The 19,767-nt window shown below is 41.3% G+C and overlaps 1 protein-coding gene across 1 annotated transcript; it reads right to left on the bottom strand.

The window, feature by feature from the left end:
* Positions 1-360: 360 nt before the first annotated feature.
* On the bottom strand, positions 361-19,719 carry ATP6V0E1 (ATPase H+ transporting V0 subunit e1). Its single transcript, XM_075276362.1, has 4 exons — positions 19,528-19,719; positions 15,359-15,406; positions 3,202-3,314; positions 361-1,252 (listed from the first exon to the last, which is right to left on the bottom strand). The coding sequence occupies exons 1-3, from the start codon at positions 19,629-19,631 to the stop codon at positions 3,221-3,223; spliced, it is 246 nt and encodes an 81-aa protein (XP_075132463.1). The 5' UTR covers positions 19,632-19,719; the 3' UTR covers positions 361-1,252; positions 3,202-3,220.
* Between the last annotated feature and the right edge of the window lie 48 nt (positions 19,720-19,767).

The raw sequence follows: 19,767 nt of genomic DNA, 5'->3' as shown, positions 1-19,767 counted from the left end.
CCCCTTTAACTATTTGGAAAGCCCATTAACTGTTTTTTCTTACAATGAGAGATCACCTCCCAAGTAAGCTAAAAAAAAAAATCCATCGGGGGGGATGGATTGATGGGATTATTTTCCTCTCCCCATTTAAATGGACATGCATGAATAGATATTAAAAAAAAAACAAAAACACAATGGCACCCTCAAACTATTTTTATGTCCCCCCACCGTGTACACATACATGGTTGTCTCCATAAATCAGTGAGAAAACATTATAGGTACCACATTCGCCAAGTTTTGAAGTTACCGGTTTCTTGAGAAAAACAACTATTTATAACATTTACGTAATAAATAAAGCAGAAAATGACAGCACAGAGCTCATGGTTTTCATACAACTATATTTTATTCTCCTAAAAACAGGAATTCCAGGAGCCTGACTAAAGGCACACAGTGAGTGATGACGACGAGGAACAGGAACAGCATGTCCTTTGCCGAAAATATGTAGAAATGGCATAAATAAGGCACTCATATTTGCAGATGATTCAATACTGAAGGAGAAGAGAGACGGAACACGTGTGTGTGTCCAATAATTTATAAAATACATACAATATAGAAACCTCTTACCCTCGGGAGTGGTTTGATGGGGAATTTAGGAGGTCAAATTATTTTTGTGACAGGTTTTAAACAGTTGTTGGGAAGCTCAGGTCATTAAAATACAGGTAATAAGATATAGGAATATCCTTCCATTGTGCCCTGCTGCTTGTATCATGGCTCAGTGATGGGTTGGGTTTCATCCATAGTGTTGTAACATCCCATCATTAGATGACCATGTCACCCAATGCGTATAGTGGGTGGGTGTGAATATAGTGTTAGAGCCAATGAGCGTCATGCCCCTTCACCTTACATATAACAGAGCCATCATGGGATAACAGGGATAATGTTACCATTGCTTTCAGTAGTCCTTATGTTCCCAGTGTTTGTTTAAAACCCTTCAAGGCCCAGATTCATCCTTTATCAGAATTACTGGATTTAAGCTGACCATACACCATATACATATATTGTTGAATCTGCTGAGAAGTCAGGAGAGCTAGAGATAGCTGTTAATGTGTATGGCCAGCCTTCAGATCCCATATAAAAAGGTTACTAGTGATGAGAGAAAACATGGCGTCCAAGTATTAGGAATGCATCATCTGAGAAATTTCAAGTAATACACATTTTAAGGCATTTTAAGAACTGGAAGAAAGTGAAGGCCAATCTTGATTGGGTTATTTTCCTGAAAAACAAGGAAGTGCAAAACAGAAATCAGATATCAATTAATTTATAAAATATATATATATATATATATATATATATATATATATATATATATATATACACACACACACTATAATTGGAAGTAATACAGAGGACATAGATCTAACATTCATAGTGTTGATTTACAAGGCAGATCAGTACATTTATGTGACATTTATTTCATAAATCTGTGCAATTGTTCTTTTCATCTGAATGGGGACCTTCAGAAATTGTATTTGCTACCAAACACCTCTATTCAGATGAATAGGACCTGGTTTCAGACACAGAGGTTTGTGCAACAAATCTGCTGCATATGAATCTAGCCCCAAAGGGAGTATGACCAAAATTCCTAACAAACCAAAACAGTGAATTGTAGGGGCATTTAAGAAGAGCAGAAACATATACTGGTGGATACATGCCGATCGAGAATTGCGTTTGTCTACATACAGATATAACGCAATCGATGGCTGAAAATAGAAGGCTGTAGCTCTGTCTCAGGCCTCGCCCCATGCATTTGAAGGCTGCTTTGCATATCCATATGAATAGGATTATGTTTGCATTGCTTAAGTCGTTTTTGGCCACAACAGTAGGTTGCTTTTGCTATCAAAGACCTCCTATTCAGATTACCTAACCTTTGTATAAATCAGCAGCAGAATTTGTGTGTACATGAGACACTATTTCTATCATTATATGACAACTTTTTTTTTTTTTGAGCCAAAGGCAGAAGTGGATTGAGGGAAAAAAGGAGAACTATAAGAACTTCCTATATATTTCCCATTCCTTTTGTAGCCACTCTTGCATTTCTGCAACATGGAGCCTCAGAATAAGGCCCCACAGGATATCCCGAAGCAAAAAAAGCGCTGCGAGAAAAACCGCGGCGGCAACACATCACAGTTCTTCCCAAAGCGATTTAGACATAAAGTTTGCAGAGTTTTCCTCCGCGGACTTTCTGTTGCAATTATACCAATGGGAAAACCGGGGGTGTTTCCGTAGGTATAATTGACATGCAACGATTTCCAAAACTGTGCTGGTGTCCAAACCAGGGTTTTTAATGCAAAGTGGGTATTGGATTCGCTAGAATCCCATCCACTTTGCCCTTAGTGTAAAACACCACCATTTTTCTCACAGTATTTCCGCCATGGGCAAATTGTTGCATTTCCGTCCCGTGGGGCCCCGGCCTAAAGCAGTTTTCCACAGACTGTGCCTGTGTTAGGAGGTTCTGCTATTTTTGGAAGCCCCATATAAGAGAATGGAGAGTTATGCATGAGTTATTCTGTGCTCACTGTAGCCATGAGACAGAGGTTGGGAACCCCTGTTCTCAACATATATGTGTGTCCCAGGGAGAAGATCCATATCTTGTAAATATGCCATAGATTTATGCGCCAACTCTGTGACTATACCCCAAGTGGTCATGAGTGGCAGAATTACTGCATATATCATATGCAAGGAACAGATTTCTGTAACAAACATGCCACATGCAAACATACACTAAAAATAACAGTGACTAGCAAACTGGCAGGTAGGAGTTCATGCATTTACAGGATCTAAAACGGTGTGGCTGAAAATGACAGGAAATATTAGAGTAAGTTCACACAGGTTTTTTTTGTTTTGTTTTTTTTTAGTCTCCAGCCTGGAAAATCCACTTCAAAAGACTAGCGGTTTTTTCAATAAATCACATCAAAAACTGTCATGTTTTTTCCACCTCATTGATTTCAATAGATTTTGCAAGGTAGAATCCACCTGAAGATAGGTTACGTGGCTTTTTTTCCCCTCTAGCTGAAAAAAAAAAAAGTCAGCTTGAGGGGAAAAAAAAAAAAATCTGCTTCTGGCTCCCATTGCAATGAATGAGCCTCAAAATCCTTCTGAAAAAAAATCTCCATTATTACATAGCTATGCTATGTACATATTGTAACTCATTTTACACCTTACCTTCATAAGGGGAACTGGTTTAAGGCCAATGGAATTTCAGATAATAGATCACTTCTGAACTTAGTTGAGGTCCAAATAATGGATTTAACTGGGCCAGTATGGCAATGAGCCAGCTGTGTGAGATAATATTCAGAAAATGAGAATGTTAGATATAAAAGATCAGGCAAATGCATAACACTGTAAGTAATAATAAAATAATTATAACGGCATACATAGAAGCTGACTACACACAGCTAGAACACTACTAAGCGACACTACTGTATCTTCAAGATAAGTACCACCAATGCACAGAAAGGAGCAATAAATGAGTTAACTAGCCTGCCCCTACCACTTCCCCTCTCCATAGACTTCTGTGTGAGGAGTGTATGGAGACAGATTCTCTACAGATATAACAGTCTGAGTGAAAATAAGGAGGAAGAGAACAAACCAGTAAGTGCGGAAGGAAACATTTCTTTCATAAATATTGCTGAAGCATAGAATAATGAAAACACACTGTGTATGTGTAGCGATTTGTTACCCATTCAGAGAATCTATTAAAGGGCTTTCTAGGAATCTACTAAGTAAAGGGACTGAAGCACTCATCTTCTTCTTCTGCTAGGGATGTTACATTCATGGGTGACTTGGCCTTTCTATGGCTTAGCTCCATGTAAGTGAATGGGACAGAGCTGCAAAAACAGGTACAGCCGATGCACATTGTTTAAAAACTGTACTTGGTATTCAATGAAGAGGCCATAGCCCCCACTATAAGATGATCAACGGAGGATAATAGAAGCCTGACCCCAACCAATCTGATACTTGAGGGAAATGTCACCTATATTCAAGCTTTGGCAAACCCCTTTAAGGCTAAGGCCCCTCATAGCGCACTGCAGCTAAAAAGTGCTGCGTGAAATACCACAGCGGAAACGTATCACGTTTTTTTTCCCACAGAGAGGAAACCTCAGAGGACTTTCTGGTTCAATTATATCTACAGGGAAAGATCCGGCCATAGGTATAATTGACATGCTCTGATTGCCAAAACCGGAATGGCTTTAAAAATGGCAGCATGTATTTTTCTACAAAGTTGAGGTGGGATTTGATAGAATCCCATCCACTTTGCGGGACTGTAAAACCCTGCGTTTTTTGCCACATGGGGCCCCAGCATCAGGCCCGTTTACACTGGGTTCACAGTAGCGTTCGGGTCTCCGTTCTGTGGTTTCCATCTTCTGCATGCAGAAGACAGAAACCTGTCAGAGCGGGTCCGGCAGTGAGCAGTGGTGAGCGTTTTATGCATTTTTTTAAAATCGGACACAGGGTACTGCATGTCCGACTCTGTGTCCGGTTTCGCGGCGGAGAGCATAAAACGCTCACCGCCGCACATCTTTCAGACCCATTCAAATGAATGAGTATGAAAGAGTCCTGCAGGTTTCCGTCTCCTGCCTCAGTTTTGTACAGGAAACGGAAACCTGCAGAACGGAGACCGGGCGCAGATATGAGCAAGCCCTTACAAAGGAGAATCAATAAAACATCTTCTGTATGATTCACTTTCCCTGTTGTCCCACGAATCCATTAGGAGAACATAGCTGCTGTTTATGGAGACTTGTAGCTTTCATGGGTTTCTAAGAAAGCCACAAGATTTGCAATTCCCCTTGTAAAATGCATTGGTATATGTAAGGGAACTGTGCATACAGTGTATATATGTATAAGTGTATATCCAAGTCTAAAAGCTTTGCTATGAACGTAGACATATTAAGAAGCCTTCTCTTCTATGCTCACGTCATACACATGTACACAACAGTAAATCAAGCTATTGAGGCAATTGTATAGACAAACAGTAAGCCACGTTGTGTAGGTATTGTGCATCTGAAAAGTAAACTGCTAGTGTTGTCAGAGAAGCATCCTCAGGAGGTTTATATGCCGCACTTTCCAGCTTTGTTTTGTTGCATTGCAGGGTTTAGGGAAAAAAACCACAGCAAGCTAAGCAGAGATTGCAGAGCTCTTGGAAAGAGCGTGGTTATGTAACGCTGCCCCAGAAATTCCAGCAGCTACTTGAGATGGATCCCTTGGTTCAGTTCACCGCTGAGGAAAGATAAAGGGATTTTTTTTTCTGTTATGGAGTAATGCAATGGCAATGTGAATTAAAAACACAGTATCAAAAAGTGACTGTTAATGTGCCATAGTATAACAACAGTAGCAGAGGAGGAGTACATCTGTACGTTACCAAGTTCCAAGACAACACTACAGATATCTTAATATGGTTGCTAGGCTTCGCCTAGGAGCTCAGTCAGCTGCAGATATTTACCATATTAACTTGAATATATTAAGCCTTGGCACTATTCATTATACTATATATCTGTGAAATATATCTATAAGCTATATCCTTCCTGCTGAAAAATCCCACCCAGCTGTGGCCTGATAAAATCACGGCAGACCCCCTGCGGCTACGTTACAGCTGGATAGTTCCAAACACCTCCGAACATTGAGAGATTGAGCCCATGTATAGCATCCAAACCAATGCCCAGGTAGAAGCTTCCATCAGTACAAATCTGACAAGACGTTGTAAGCAAATGACCACTCAAATCAATGGTACTTTTCTCTGGATATGGTGACAAAGATTCCTAGTAACTGGCTGGTTCCATGTGCAGAGCTAAATTATAGTGTATATGGCGCCTCTTCTCCCATACATGGTTGTAATAGGGGTCAAGTGGGGATCAGGTCCTAAAGGAAGTGTCCCCCAGCCACATTTTTATACAGAGGCCTCCACAACCCTTAATCCGGTCCTAGGTGCTGTAAAGGTCAGACCTCAGCATTGCTATTTTCTTATATGCATTTTTTTCAGCCTGGATTTCCCCTTTAAATTGACCTGTGGATAAAGAAGTGCTCTGCCTGTGCTGGTTGCAAAACATTACAGCAGATCTAAACCAAATTCAGGTAACTATGGTAACATACCAAAAAAACGGGTATCTACAACCTAAATATTAGATAACCCTAGAGCTACATGCCATATGGTACATGAGTTTCAATACTGTACACAAAGCAGTACAGGGCACCTATTTGCTATATGAAATGTACTGATAACTTCATATTGGACAACGCAAAGCTGCTGCTGAGGGAGTTGTCCTCATATCAAGGTAAAAAGTTTTTTGGGTTCTTCTTTCTGAAAGATTTTTACAAAGAAAAGATGCCCTAATGCCGCTAAAACTTTGAAAAAGAAAATAAAAAATAACTATATACTTTAAATTTGGTATCGCTGTGATCGTACTGACTCGCAGAATATAGGTGATATGTCATTTTTACCGCACAAGCGCCATGATTGGCACTTGAAATTGGCTGGAAGGGATCATCTGGCAAAAAAAAAACCCCATGGTTTCAAATGATAATTTATTAGCAATATAAAAATGTTTATAATATATTTGATGGGAAAATTCTCTTTTGAAAAATGAGGAAATTTTCCTCTGCCCTTGTGTGTTGAGACCCTCACACTTCTTCTGAAGCCAGTTCATATTTCAAGCAATTTTTATAGTAAGTCATACTACAGTATATGCAAGACAACAACATAGTAATGTGTGGAAGCCGCAGCTCTTATTAGAGCGAGGATTTTCTCAGTTAAAAGCCTCAATAGCAATATTCTTCTTACAGGTACAAAGCATTGGCAGGTACAGCTATATCCGTCAGTACCACAGAAGTGTAAAAACAATTATTTTGTTCCTGTGGAGAACATCATTGCTATTGAGGCTTTATAGCTATAAAGCCCTGACTCTAGTAGGAGGAAAGTGTATTGCTCAGCTCACCATGTCGTTTCCTTGCATCGCCTCAATCTTGTGTTCAAGACCCAGCAGAGACGTAATAAAAGTGACCTGAAATCTCAGAAGTGGCGCCAGTGCTGGGAGGAGGTGAAGGTCTTCCTGTTAAGTTAGTCATCTTCATGGTTGACATTTTTACATTATATACAATACATTGCATTAGAAAATAGCTTTTTCCTATATAAACAACCATTTAGAAATATATATTTTTGTCAAACAACCCCTTTTATACCTGGCCAGAAGAGAACACGCAGTAGCCACAATGCCTTTCATTCTGCACTCAGCTCCTCGAAGACCAGGCAGAAAGAAATGATAGGATCTACCTGCATACAAGTATTATGGCTCTGCCCAATATACGGTTACTACATGCACACCGCTATCATACGGTATTGGTTCTTCCTTGTAAATCACAAACTTCTGCGTGTAAGATTATATTGACAAACATTTTATAAAGAATCTGCAGCAGAAATCTGAGGCTGAAAGATTTGTATCAACACAGGGATTTACCTCTATTATCATTCCCTAGACCTAGTCCCTATAGTCATTCCCTAGGCCTAGTACCTCTAGTAATTCCCTAAACCTAATTGTCATTTCCTAGCCCTAGTCCCTATAGTCATGCCCTAGTCCCTCTAGTCATTCCCTAGGCCTAGTTCTTAGTCATTTCCTAGCCCTAGCCCCTCTAGTCATTCCCTAGGCCTAGTCCCTATAGAAATTCCCTAGCCCTAGTCCCTATAGTCATTCCCTAGCCCCTATAGTCATTTCCTAGCCCCTCTAGTCATTCCCTAGGCCTAGTCCTTATAGTACTTTCCTAGCCCTAGTCCCTATAGTCATTCCCTAGCCCTAGTCCCTATAGTCATTTCCTAGCCCTAGTCCCTCTAGTCATTCCCTAGGCCTAGTCCCTCTAGTCATTCCCTAGGCCTAGTCCCTCTAGTCATTCCCTAGGCCTAGTCCCTCTAGTCATTCCCTAGGCCTAGTCCCTCTAGTCATTCCCTAGGCCTAGTCCCTCTAGTCATTCCCTAGGCCTAGTCCCTCTAGTCATTCCCTAGGCCTAGTCCCTCTAGTCATTCCCTAGGCCTAGTCCCTCTAGTCATTCCCTAGGCCTAGTCCCTCTAGTCATTCCCTAGGCCTAGTCCCTCTAGTCATTCCCTAGGCCTAGTCCCTCTAGTCATTCCCTAGCCCTAGTCCCTAGTCATTCCCTAGCCCTAGTCCCTATAGTCATTTCCTAGCCCCTCTAGTCATTCCCTAGGCCTAGTCCTTATAGTACTTTCCTAGCCCTAGTCCCTATAGTCATTCCCTAGCCCCTATAGTCATTTCCTAGCCCTAGTCCCTCTAGTCATTTCCTAGCCCTAGTCCCTCTAGTCATTCCCTAGGCCTAGTCCCTCTAGTCATTCCCTAGGCCTAGTCCCTCTAGTCATTCCCTAGGCCTAGTCCCTCTAGTCATTCCCTAGGCCTAGTCCCTCTAGTCATTCCCTAGGCCTAGTCCTTATAGTACTTTCCTAGCCCTAGTCCCTATAGTCATTCCCTAGCCCTAGTCCCTCTAGTCATTCCCTAGTCCCTCTAGTCATTTCTTAGCCCCTCTAGTCATTCCCTAGGCCTAGTCCTTATAGTACTTTCCTAGCCCTAGTCCCTCTAGTCATTCCCTAGTCCCTCTAGTCATTTCTTAGCCCCTCTAGTCATTCCCTAGCCCTAGTCCTTATAGTACTTTCCTAGCCCTAGTCCCTCTAGTCATTTCCTAGCCCTAGTCCCTCTAGTCATTCCCTAGGCCTAGTCCCTCTAGTCATTCCCTAGGCCTAGTCCCTCTAGTCATTCCCTAGGCCTAGTCCCTATAGTCATTCCCTAGGCCTAGTCCCTCTAGTCATTCCCTAGGCCTAGTCCCTCTAGTCATTCCCTAGGCCTAGTCCCTATAGTCATTCCCTAGGCCTAGTCCCTATAGTCATTCCCTAGGCCTAGTCCCTATAGTCATTCCCTAGGCCTAGTCCCTATAGTCATTCCCTAGGCCTAGTCCCTATAGTCATTCCCTAGGCCTGGTCCCTATAGTCATTCCCTAGGCCAGGTCCCTATAGTCATTCCCTAGGCCTGGTCCCTATAGTCATTCCCTAGGCCTAGTCCCTATAAGTCATTCCCTAGGCCTAGTCCCTATAAGTCATTCCCTAGCCCTAGTCCTTATAGTCATTCCTAAGGCCCTCTTCCATGCAGGGTATAGAATAAACTGCAGATTCCACAGATTATTTTCTGCTATGTGTAAACTGGAAACTAAATATCACATTTGCTTATGTTAGATGCAGAATGTTGACAGATTTGATCATAGAAACTGGAAATATGTGAACATACCTTAAAAATTACATTCTTTTCTAGGGAATGATTTATACAGAGCACAGTAGTAATAAAGACAATAGGTTACATAATAGTCTGTAACAAAATGTTCCCTATAAAGTTCAGCACTTTGTGGTCTTAAACAGGGACTTTCTAGTTAAAGCCGGAAAGACGCAAGAGTTAATGTGAACCTTCAGCCAGAGCATGTGTCGTGGAAACTGGGAGCCGGCCAGGAGTCTGGACTAAATTAATCTCATGACAACCTGCTGGCCTGCTTTCTATCAGGGGCAGAGAAGCATTCCACCGACATCAGAAGCGGAACAAGGACACCGTCACATCTACAGGAGAGTTTAGCATATAGATTATATGCGTCATTATTAGTAATCTATAAATATAGAAGGTTGAGAAATCTCTAAGTCTTTATAGATTAAATTCCTATGGAAGACCCAGTAACACAAAGCTTATGGTCACGATCACCTGGTCAGAGCTGAAAAAGGAATTGTCTCAAAAAAAGCATTACTGTAAGGAATAAGTTCTGCAAGAGGCGTTTGGCAAGATCTTATCCCTACAATCATCTGCATGCAAAATAGTATACTCAGCCAAGCATGAATGTTTATTAGGACATCAGAGGACATCTCATATATGTGGTATATCATCTAGTCACGTAAATGCAGTCTTAAAGGTGGGTAGCATGATATAACATAGGGGAAGTGAAACAGGCTAACGTATCATTTTGTAAGAAAAGATTCAATATAACTTGCATTCACTGTAATTTTTCTATACTTATGAGCCCAGTGAGTGGCCTTACTTACTAAGTGATGTCTATTCCTGAATAAACACCACTCATATAGGGATGATATCAATCACTAGGGATAGTCCAGTTTTAACACCCCCCCCCCCCAAAAAAAAAAAAAAAACAAAAAACAAACAAAACACCAAAGCACACATCATCATCTCCATAATATATGCTCAAAGAGATTTTGCAAGAATATAAAAATAGTGCAAGAAAGCTGGAGATATGCTAAAATTAACCATAAATAAAAAAGAAAATCATTATTCTCTTTCTAAAACTCCAGTCACTTCCGTGGTCTCCGATGGTCTCTGAGTATCTGGTGTCAGGGTCTGGGGTTGCTAGGTGGGGTGGCATAGACACACAAGTCCAGTTTCTTTAGTCCAAAACAAAGGTAGAGTTTATTTTCACTCAAAAATACAGTGCAGCAACAAAAGGAAACAATACAAAAATAAATACCTGCCCGGCTAGGCTCTATCTAAACATAGAATAGGTTACCTCACCTAGAATCACAGAAATCAAAAGCCAGTTGAGTCATTCAGGACATCTCCAAAAATACGACCTCTCTGTTAGCTCTCCAGCCAAGCTCTGCCCAGAGTCTGCTGCTGGAGCTGGCTTCTTAAGCTCCCTTGATCTGCAGCTGAGTCGCTGCCAGAACATCCCCAAAGTGTGGACTGGAGGGGGGTGGAATGACAGGTGCCACTACCAACCTACCTGCCATTCCTAAAAATCCAGCCCAATACTGAGCATTTACCAAAATGCTCAGCAGACAAAGGTTGTCTGCTGAGAACAAACATTTCTTCTGGCGTTTTCTCATCTCACCCACCTTAGTAGTCTGGGTGAGATGTACACCCCCTCCATTACCTGACTAGCCATCGGCTTACACTAGCTACAGGGAAGACATCTTTATCTACCTATATGACCGTTGCAGCTAATCGCTGGCCTTAGTAGTTTTGTGCCTTATGCTGCTGTAGCGGTCACAATGGAAGACGTGCATGCCATCAATGTAGCGAATTACGGTAAACTAGAGGTAAAATTAACAGACTAATCCTTTTTTCAAATTCTCACACAATCCCTTTAACCCTTTTCTTTTCTCTACATCCTTCCAGGGTGTCACTTGTCTAGCCAAGGACATAGCTACTACGTGCTTACCTCTATTGCCCATATCTCTGGTCTTGTTTGGGCTATGAAGATAATTTTAGATTCATTTTAAAGATGAGAATCTCATGTTAACCCTTACTGTGCCAAAGCGATTCACTGTTGAAAACGCTATTGGGGTTTGAGATCCCATTGAAGATCTCAATTCCCGACAGCGTTTTTAACAGCGATTCGCTCAAAATCTGTAAGGGGAAGGGGGAGGAGGACTCCTGAAGCGAGCACACAGACAGAGAAGCATTTTCTCTGTCTCTGTGCATAACCTATATGTGACCCCAGTAGGGGGGGGGGGGAGGGGAAGGGGCTTTAGTCCCCTTTTCCCCCCTCCTGTCAATCACAGAGCATACTATACTTTTGCACTCTGATTGTCACATACAGGTATAATATAATTTCCCCCTGAGCTTTACTAGTGTGGTATGCTTATGTTATACCCTCTAAACATAACCAGGAAGTTTATTGGCGCTGTCACGCAGACATTTACCATTTTCCAGGTTGCAGCGCCAAAAAAAAAAAAAAAGTCACACCCAACACTTACACAACATATACACAAAATCATGAATAAAGTTTACATTTCACCCATTCCCTATCCTGTCTATACCTGAGCTTTCTAAAGTAAAATACGTCTCTAGTGATGTCCGTTACACGCTAAAATAATACTAATAACTATTATCACTAGAGATGAACGTATAGATTGCTAAACTTTTTATAGGGGGATGGTAAATAACATTTTTATGTAAAGTCCTATTTAATTTGCATGCACAAAATGGGTTGGCGCATTTCTGCGATTTTGGCATTTCTTTAACACCCACCCCTGTAAATATATACATGTGTGGTATGTATGAACTCCTCACATATTGCAGTTTTTTGAAAACTACATTGTGTTTGCAGAAAGGGATTGCTTGAGCCGCACTTTAGTGGCAAATTTGAATTTTTGTGCAATTTTTGCTTGCAAGCTCTGTTTGCTGCAAAGCTGTATGAAGGTGGTTGTATATATGAAACATTAAGTTGTGTTTTTATATATGGTATGCTGTGCAATCTCAAAAAAGTTAGATTTTGGTATCAGAGTCACAGTTTGCTAGGTGCTGTATAGCTTTTTAACATATTAGTGAATAACAGCAAAATCCTGCTTGTCTTCTGTATTAGTGTTTTTGGGAGTCCAAGCTCTTGTTGTAGTTGATGTTTGCGATACATATAGTATATATACACATTGTATACACCATAAGCTATTATTTTAAAAGTATTTTATATATGAATGAGATTGAATATGAATTTTAGGTGCAAATATGTGTTTTAGTGCATTTTTTCAAAAAATGTTTTCTGTTTGTCACAAAGTTGCATGAAGGTGGATGTGGCTATCGATCACCTATTGAGCCATTTGTAATCTTCAGGTAGTCTACTTTAAAAAAATATATAGGATTTAGGAGTTCACTTACTTTTCACAGTGTGTAATCCCTACATTTTATAGCATGATACTTTTTTTAACATTTCCAGCTTCAAAGCAGATTTTTGTTCCTTAAAGTTCTGGTGATTTTCTGAAGAAAGGATCATGCGAGTGTAGGCAATATGAATGAACTCTTCACATGTTGAACTCTTATTTTTAGGTTTTCATTGTTTGGTTTGCACTTTAACAACTAATATACATTTATTAGCATTTTTTCATAAAACATTCAGTTTAAATCAAAATTGCATGAAGGTGCCTGTTCGTATACAGTACCAAGTAGCATTGAGAGAATGCTGCAGGTGTCTACTTTAAGGAAATATATAGGTATGGGGGGGGGGGGGGGGTTGGATGATTTTTTTTAATGTTGCAATTTAGGTTTGATTTGTCCGTCTCAAAACTGTGAAAATTGCTCTGGCTACCGGAGGTACAAAATTTTCAGAGTCCATTGGCAGTGAAAGGGTTAAAGAGGAGTCTAGCACCACCAAAATTGTTTCTAAACCAGTTATATGCTGTCAAAGGGTCAGTTAGGGTCATATGGAACATCACTTTCGTGTATCAAAGTGAAATCTTTCTTCTGAGAATTTCAATTGTTATAACATATGAAATTGAACTGTTCTGGGTTCTCAAGGGCGCCCCAGCAGGTGTGGTCTCCTGTCCTCATCACTGGGGGAGACGGAGATCGGGGTTCCAGTTATCGGACACTTCTACCCTATCCACAGGATAGAAGATAAGTGTCCTTAACAGAACAACCCTTACAATTCTCCATTCAATTAGTTCCATTTTTGTCTAATGTTATAGTTATAACTGAGAAATACAGACATAGCAGAGTTAACCCGAACTTCTGTAAATGGTTAGGCTGCTTTTTTTTTTTTTTTGTCTTCTGTGATAAGATATCATTCTACGGCAGTTTATCCAATTGCAGAAATTTGGTTTAACTCTGGTATATTGGTATAATCTTCTTTGTGTCCCAGAAGCTCAGCCACACTGTAATAGTATGGGTGATATTGGGTATTTAAATATGGAGATTGCTCAGAAGCTAAATAGCCGCCGGGTCTTTGCTTTTATTATACAACAAATATGAGGCTCTAATGCCAGGACTAGTCGTGGTCATTAAGGCCCCCGATGCCTTGGTTAAGGCTGACCAAGGCACCGTTTTCCTGGAGGTACATGTGCACCGCCACTGTGTGGAGGATTCCATTGCCATCAAAGCTGGGAGCCTAGGAGAAAAAAAAAATAAAAATCTCCGCATCTCCAGAGGCAAAATTATAAAATAGTAACGGGTGTCAGGAGTCAGAATATGGTAACTTTAAGAAAAACATTTATTTATTTTACAAAGTTGTGGATTTTTGTTAAGGGGTAAAAATATAAATAAAACCATATAAATTTGGTATCTCTGAAATCAGACCGAAACATAGAATACAGATGACATTGGCTATCAACAAAGCCTTAAAGGGGTATTCCCATGTATATAATCATATCTAAAATTGTAGATAGTTAAAAGTTAAACATTTTTGCAAATATAAGTAGATAAAAATTCTGCAGAGTTTTAAAGATTTTCTCTAACTTTCTTAGTGGTGACAGTCTGTTTTGATCGGTTACCAATGGTTACGACCACTAATGCAGAAACTTTCTATGGTCTGGGACTTGTCAGGGACCCAGCCATGATTTTCTTATTGTAGCTGTGCTATCAGGCAGGGACACTTCATGTATCAGAAGATATCCTGGTCATGACTTATTTTCTGACTTCAGAAAGGTCCTGCATTCATGGTCGTATCCACTGGCAACAGATCATGGTAACAATTTGTGACCATAAGATATTTAGAGAAAATCTTTAAAACTCTGCAAAATGTTTAATTACTTATATTTGCAAAAATGTTTAACTTTTAATTATCTACAAAATTTAAAAATAATTATGTTCGTGGGAATACCCCTTTAAGAAAGGCGCACAAATGCTCTTTTTCTCCAATTCCAACCCATTCTGATTTTTTTTGCAACTTCCCAGTACATTGTACAGAATAATAAAGAGTACCATTATGAAGAACAATTTGTGGCTCTGTGAATGGAAAAATTTAAAAATTTTTTATGGGGTTTGGAAGGCGGGGAGTCTAAAACAAACAAAAAAATGCCTCCAGCGGGAAAGGTTAAAGGGATGATCCAAGACATGTTTTATTATTGAATACTGCTTCTAGTGGGCCAATAAATACAACAAACAAGGACTCACCTCTGACTCCAGGTCCGTTTCTTTGTATACAGGTTCCATGCCGTTTTCACGAGGGGGCTGCTGCAGCCACTCACAGGCCTCAGTGATCTCTTCTTAGGCGTCACGTCACAGCAGTGTCACCTCTTCGTAAATAAAACGTCAGAGCAAGTCACGTGTCGTTTGTGAAGAGGTCACATCTGACAGAAAGTTGAGTACTGGGTTTTTTTTTTTTTAATGTTTATTGGCCCACTTAAGCAGTTTCCAACAAAAAAAAAACAAAAAAAATTTTGGAACACCCCTTTAAATACAAGATCTGAAGTTGAGATATACTCAGAAAATGTAGTCACCAGAACTGTGTTTAGTAGACAGAAAGGTTCATGTTTATTGGACAACAAGGTCTGTCATATGGGATAAGTTGAAAGAAGGGCGTACCAAAGTCACTGCACACACTGACACTAAATACAGCTGTTTATACTCACAACAGATAGCAGCAGACCGCACACGTCACCAGCATTGTATTGATGACCCTTGAATGGAAGCAAAAGCAGGAATTAAAGGTCATGTAAAAAAATTAAGACTTACTTGACAGACAAGAGTACTGGATATGAGAGCATCATCTTTAAGGGGGTTGTCCAAGTCCTCATTTATTTTGAATATTGATGACCTACCCACAGGACAAGTTATCAGTGCGGCCATCTGACACTTGGATCCAACACCAATCAGCTGATCTGACTCCCGGTACCTGTATATAGTGTATACAAGCAGGAATTAGCTGTGCTCTTATACAACTGCAGTTCCCCGGCATCACCACTACAGTATAATACTCCAGAGCTGTAAATCCTGGAGAACCTATTGGCTTGTATAGGAGCAGAGCTGCTTCCGACCATATACTGCATACGTTAGTTGGATTATCTGATTGATGTTGGGCCTGGGTATTGGATCCCCACACATCAGATACTGAGACCTATTCTCCCGATAGGTCATAAGTATCCAGAACACGAGAGGTCTTTATATAGGTTTCTAAAATAGAACAATTTGCTAATAAAACAAAGTTAGCTATACACTTGCCTTAGGAATTAAGTTTGAGCTACACTTTGACTTGTGGCCACATGATATAAGATCATAATGTCACATTGTGAAATGCATAATAGTATGTGTGTTGTTACATTACTACCAAGGCAGGTTAGTTGGCAAACATCTAAACCCATCAGCGTGACCACATTGACTATCATTAACTGTGATTATAGGAGCAGGACATTGACTATCATGTATGCTCTCTCTTATTCCAAGTGCTTTCCTAGAAGAAAAAACAAACAAAAAAAAAACTCCACCACAGCAGTAGTAAAACCACATGAATTTCATGGCATTTTTACAAGTTTCAAAAAGTCCAAGAAAAACCCTTTAGGCTGAGGCCCCATGTTGTGTTTTTTTTTGAGCCAATCTCTACAAAAGGAATGGGAAATACATAGGAATTTCTTCTACATAATGCTCAATCCACTCCTGGCTTTGGCTCAAAAAACTGCAACAAAAAAGCTGCGGTTCCGCAACGTGGGGCTTCAGCCTAAAGAACACTATGCGTTTCCTTCTTGTAATCTTACTATGGATTATTTCAGACTAATGAATAATTCTTCCTCTGCAGCTCTTGAATAAGAGTCACTGCTTAGCAACAAGCCCGATGTCACAGGTAGAAGACCACAGAGCAGAAGGGAATAAAACTGCACAACATTGTACATCAGCCATTATTTTCTTGAGAAGGTGGGGGGGGGGGATGTCAAGGACGCACCATGAAGATGGATAACTGCAGAAATATCTGGTGTGTCGTAGGTTCAAAATCCACAGTGCAAGACAATTTACACAGTGTTTTTGCAGCATGTGGAAGATTTGTACAAGTCCCATCCACTACACTGGTTGTCCCTGTTCTAAAGTGTAATTTAGTTCTTATCAATAACCCACATTTTCTAAGGGGTTATACAAGAAACCACACATCCACAATATAAGCGATAAGTGTCTGATCAGTGGAGGTTTGACTGATGGGGCTCCCATAGAACACAAGCAATTGGTCCTGTATCCCCTGTCCCTTGCAACACAAGGCTCACACTAGATTTCTGCACGCTGTACTTTTATATTTGACATTCACAAAATAATGTAAAAAAAAATAAAAATGCAAATATACACATAGCATGTACTAACCCTGTAAAAACCCTATACATTGCATACCATGTATATTATTTTCAGTGCTGAATAATAATAATAATGCCTGGAACAAACGTGCAGCCCTAATTTGCTGTGTACTTATGTTATGTGCATCTGGGGTAAACAAGCAATGGATCTGCACCTTGTATTTGCATTCTATACAACTGTAATTAGATATACATCCCCCTCACCCAGACTCCTGGAACAACTAGATGTATCTGGTGTTGAGCATACAAACACTAAGTACAGGCTGATTAAACTGGTATAGGCAGATGAAGGTTTACACTACAAATATAGGCACTGCTGTGGCACCAAGCTGTAGAGCTGAGCTGTCAACACAAAAAACACAGCCTGGTTTATTCAGTAAAGGAGCCTGGTCTAGTACTGTGATCTGGTTACAAGCACTGTCACAAGATATGCTGTAAAGAGAAACAGATCAGGTACACAGTACAGAAATGTAGACGTTATCCAAGGAGACCTCAGTACCAGAGACAAGAAAGATCATATAATGTTTGTGAAAAGAGATGTGAAGACACTATTAAAGGAACCAAAACATATATATGATGGCATACAGCACCTAGTACAAGCCCTAAAGGGGTAGGTGCAAAGATAGGAGGAATACTGAAGAGATATAAAACCTGCTTTGCCAGGACTGCTCCTGTGACTACACTGACAGCTCAGTTTTACATAAGAATATTACAGATGTAGATCAACAATGTCGCAAGTTTGGAAACCCACATATGGGCCAGACACAGGCTAAGTTTTAAGTTTGCGGAAAATTGGCCCCACTTATTGTCTACAGCAGGGGTAGGGAACCTTTGGCTCTCCAGCTGCTGTGAAACTACAACTCCCAACATGCTCCATTCACTTCCATGGGAGTTCCCAGAACAGCAGAGCCAGTATGCATGCTGGGAGTTGTAGTTTCGCAACAGCTGGAGAGCAGTACGTTCCCTACCCCTGGTCTACAGCAACAGAAATGTCTTGTATTACATGACTGCGGCATATCTAGGGGGGCCAAGAAGTATCAATTGGCAAATAAGGAGAAGCAACTGCAGCTATGGAGACACAACATCAAAGACTCCTTACCCTGATCACAAAGACTAACTCTAAAGGAGAGACCGAAATGTATCAGGTATTTATTACCTATCGTATGTACAAGGACATATTAGTGTCTGACATGGGAATAGCTCTGAGCTAAATATTTAGTGCTAAAGATCAGTATCCAACAGAAGAAAGCGGAGTATGGGAAGAGTTTTAGTGTTGTTTCCTTTTGACTATAACTGATACAATGCACGGCATGAAAGGGGGTATAGGGGCCCCAATAACAAAAAATCCCTCTAGCACGGTCACTAAGCACTGCAAAATCAAACGCACTATTCTGCCCATTCTATGTTTTTAACATTGATACTATGACATCATACATGGACAAGTGACCATTTACCCAATCACTAACTATACTGACTGTTTCGGTCCGAGAATGGCTGGGTGGTCACGACTGGCCATGTACAAGGCTGCAGGCAAACATGGTACAATCTGGATAAAGCAGAACACGTCACAGCCAAGAGTCGTGCGGTGTGGATATGTGGCAGGAGTCATGTGGGCACTTGCGTTATTACTGTATGTACTGATCCCCTCCTTCTAGGAATCCCTGACTCAGTATTAGGAACAAAGAATATGGGGAAGTTGTGGACATGGACATCATGGACAATGGTGGGGGTGGGTTAAACGTCCGGAGGGCTGCAGTCACTGCAGAGGGCTAGGGGAGTCTCTCCATCACTGGGGTAAAAAATCAGTTTATTGCCATAGTCTTGTATCTTAATACCCTGACCATGACAGAGGCAACTGCCCCGGTCACTCATGGGTGTAAGCCACAATACAGCCAGCACTAGCCATAACGCGGAGACAGATCCAGGTTGTTAGAGGTCTCCACAAAACGTCTAACATTCAATCAACATCTGTCAGAGAATTTCCCATACAAAGGATTACAGTACCGCAACGTTACAGACAGAAGCCGCAGGAATGGAGAAGTCACTGCTCAGTGGCCCCAGCAGGCAGGAACTCACCCCTACTACCCCGCACACTCACCCTCGGTGAATCCACCCCTACTACCCCGCACACTCACCCTCGGTGAATCCACCCCTACTACCCCGCACACTCACCCTCGGTGAGCTCACCCCTACTACCCCGCACACTCACCCTCGGTGAATCCACCCCTACTACCCCGCACACTCACCCTCGGTGAATCCACCCCTACTACCCCGCACACTCACCCTCGGTGAGCTCACCCCTACTACCCCGCACACTCACCCTCGGTGAATCCACCCCTACTACCCCGCACACTCACCCTCGGTGAATCCACCCCTACTACCCCGCACACTCACCCTCGGTGAATCCACCCCTACTACCCCGCACACTCACCCTCGGTGAATCCACCCCTACTACCCCGCACACTCACCCTCGGTTTGGTCCTTTGGGGACGAACCACGGCAGCACACCGCCCACAATGCCCCAGAACACAGTCATGACGATGATAGGGACGAGGAGCCCGGGATACGCCATGTTGTCACCTTAGGACTCACGAAGAGCAACGCCAGCGCCCGCAGCTCAGGAAACTACTCGGCGAAGTGTCAGTCATGTGACTACACCTAGCCCCGTCATGTGACACGCAGTACACGCCCCGCCCTCCGAGATTTCC

This window comes from Leptodactylus fuscus, chromosome 5, assembly GCF_031893055.1.
Source record: "Leptodactylus fuscus isolate aLepFus1 chromosome 5, aLepFus1.hap2, whole genome shotgun sequence".
NCBI classification, from domain to species: domain Eukaryota; kingdom Metazoa; phylum Chordata; class Amphibia; order Anura; family Leptodactylidae; genus Leptodactylus; species Leptodactylus fuscus.
Note: the sequence above shows the minus strand (reverse complement) of the source record. Positions and strands in the feature narration are given on the sequence as shown.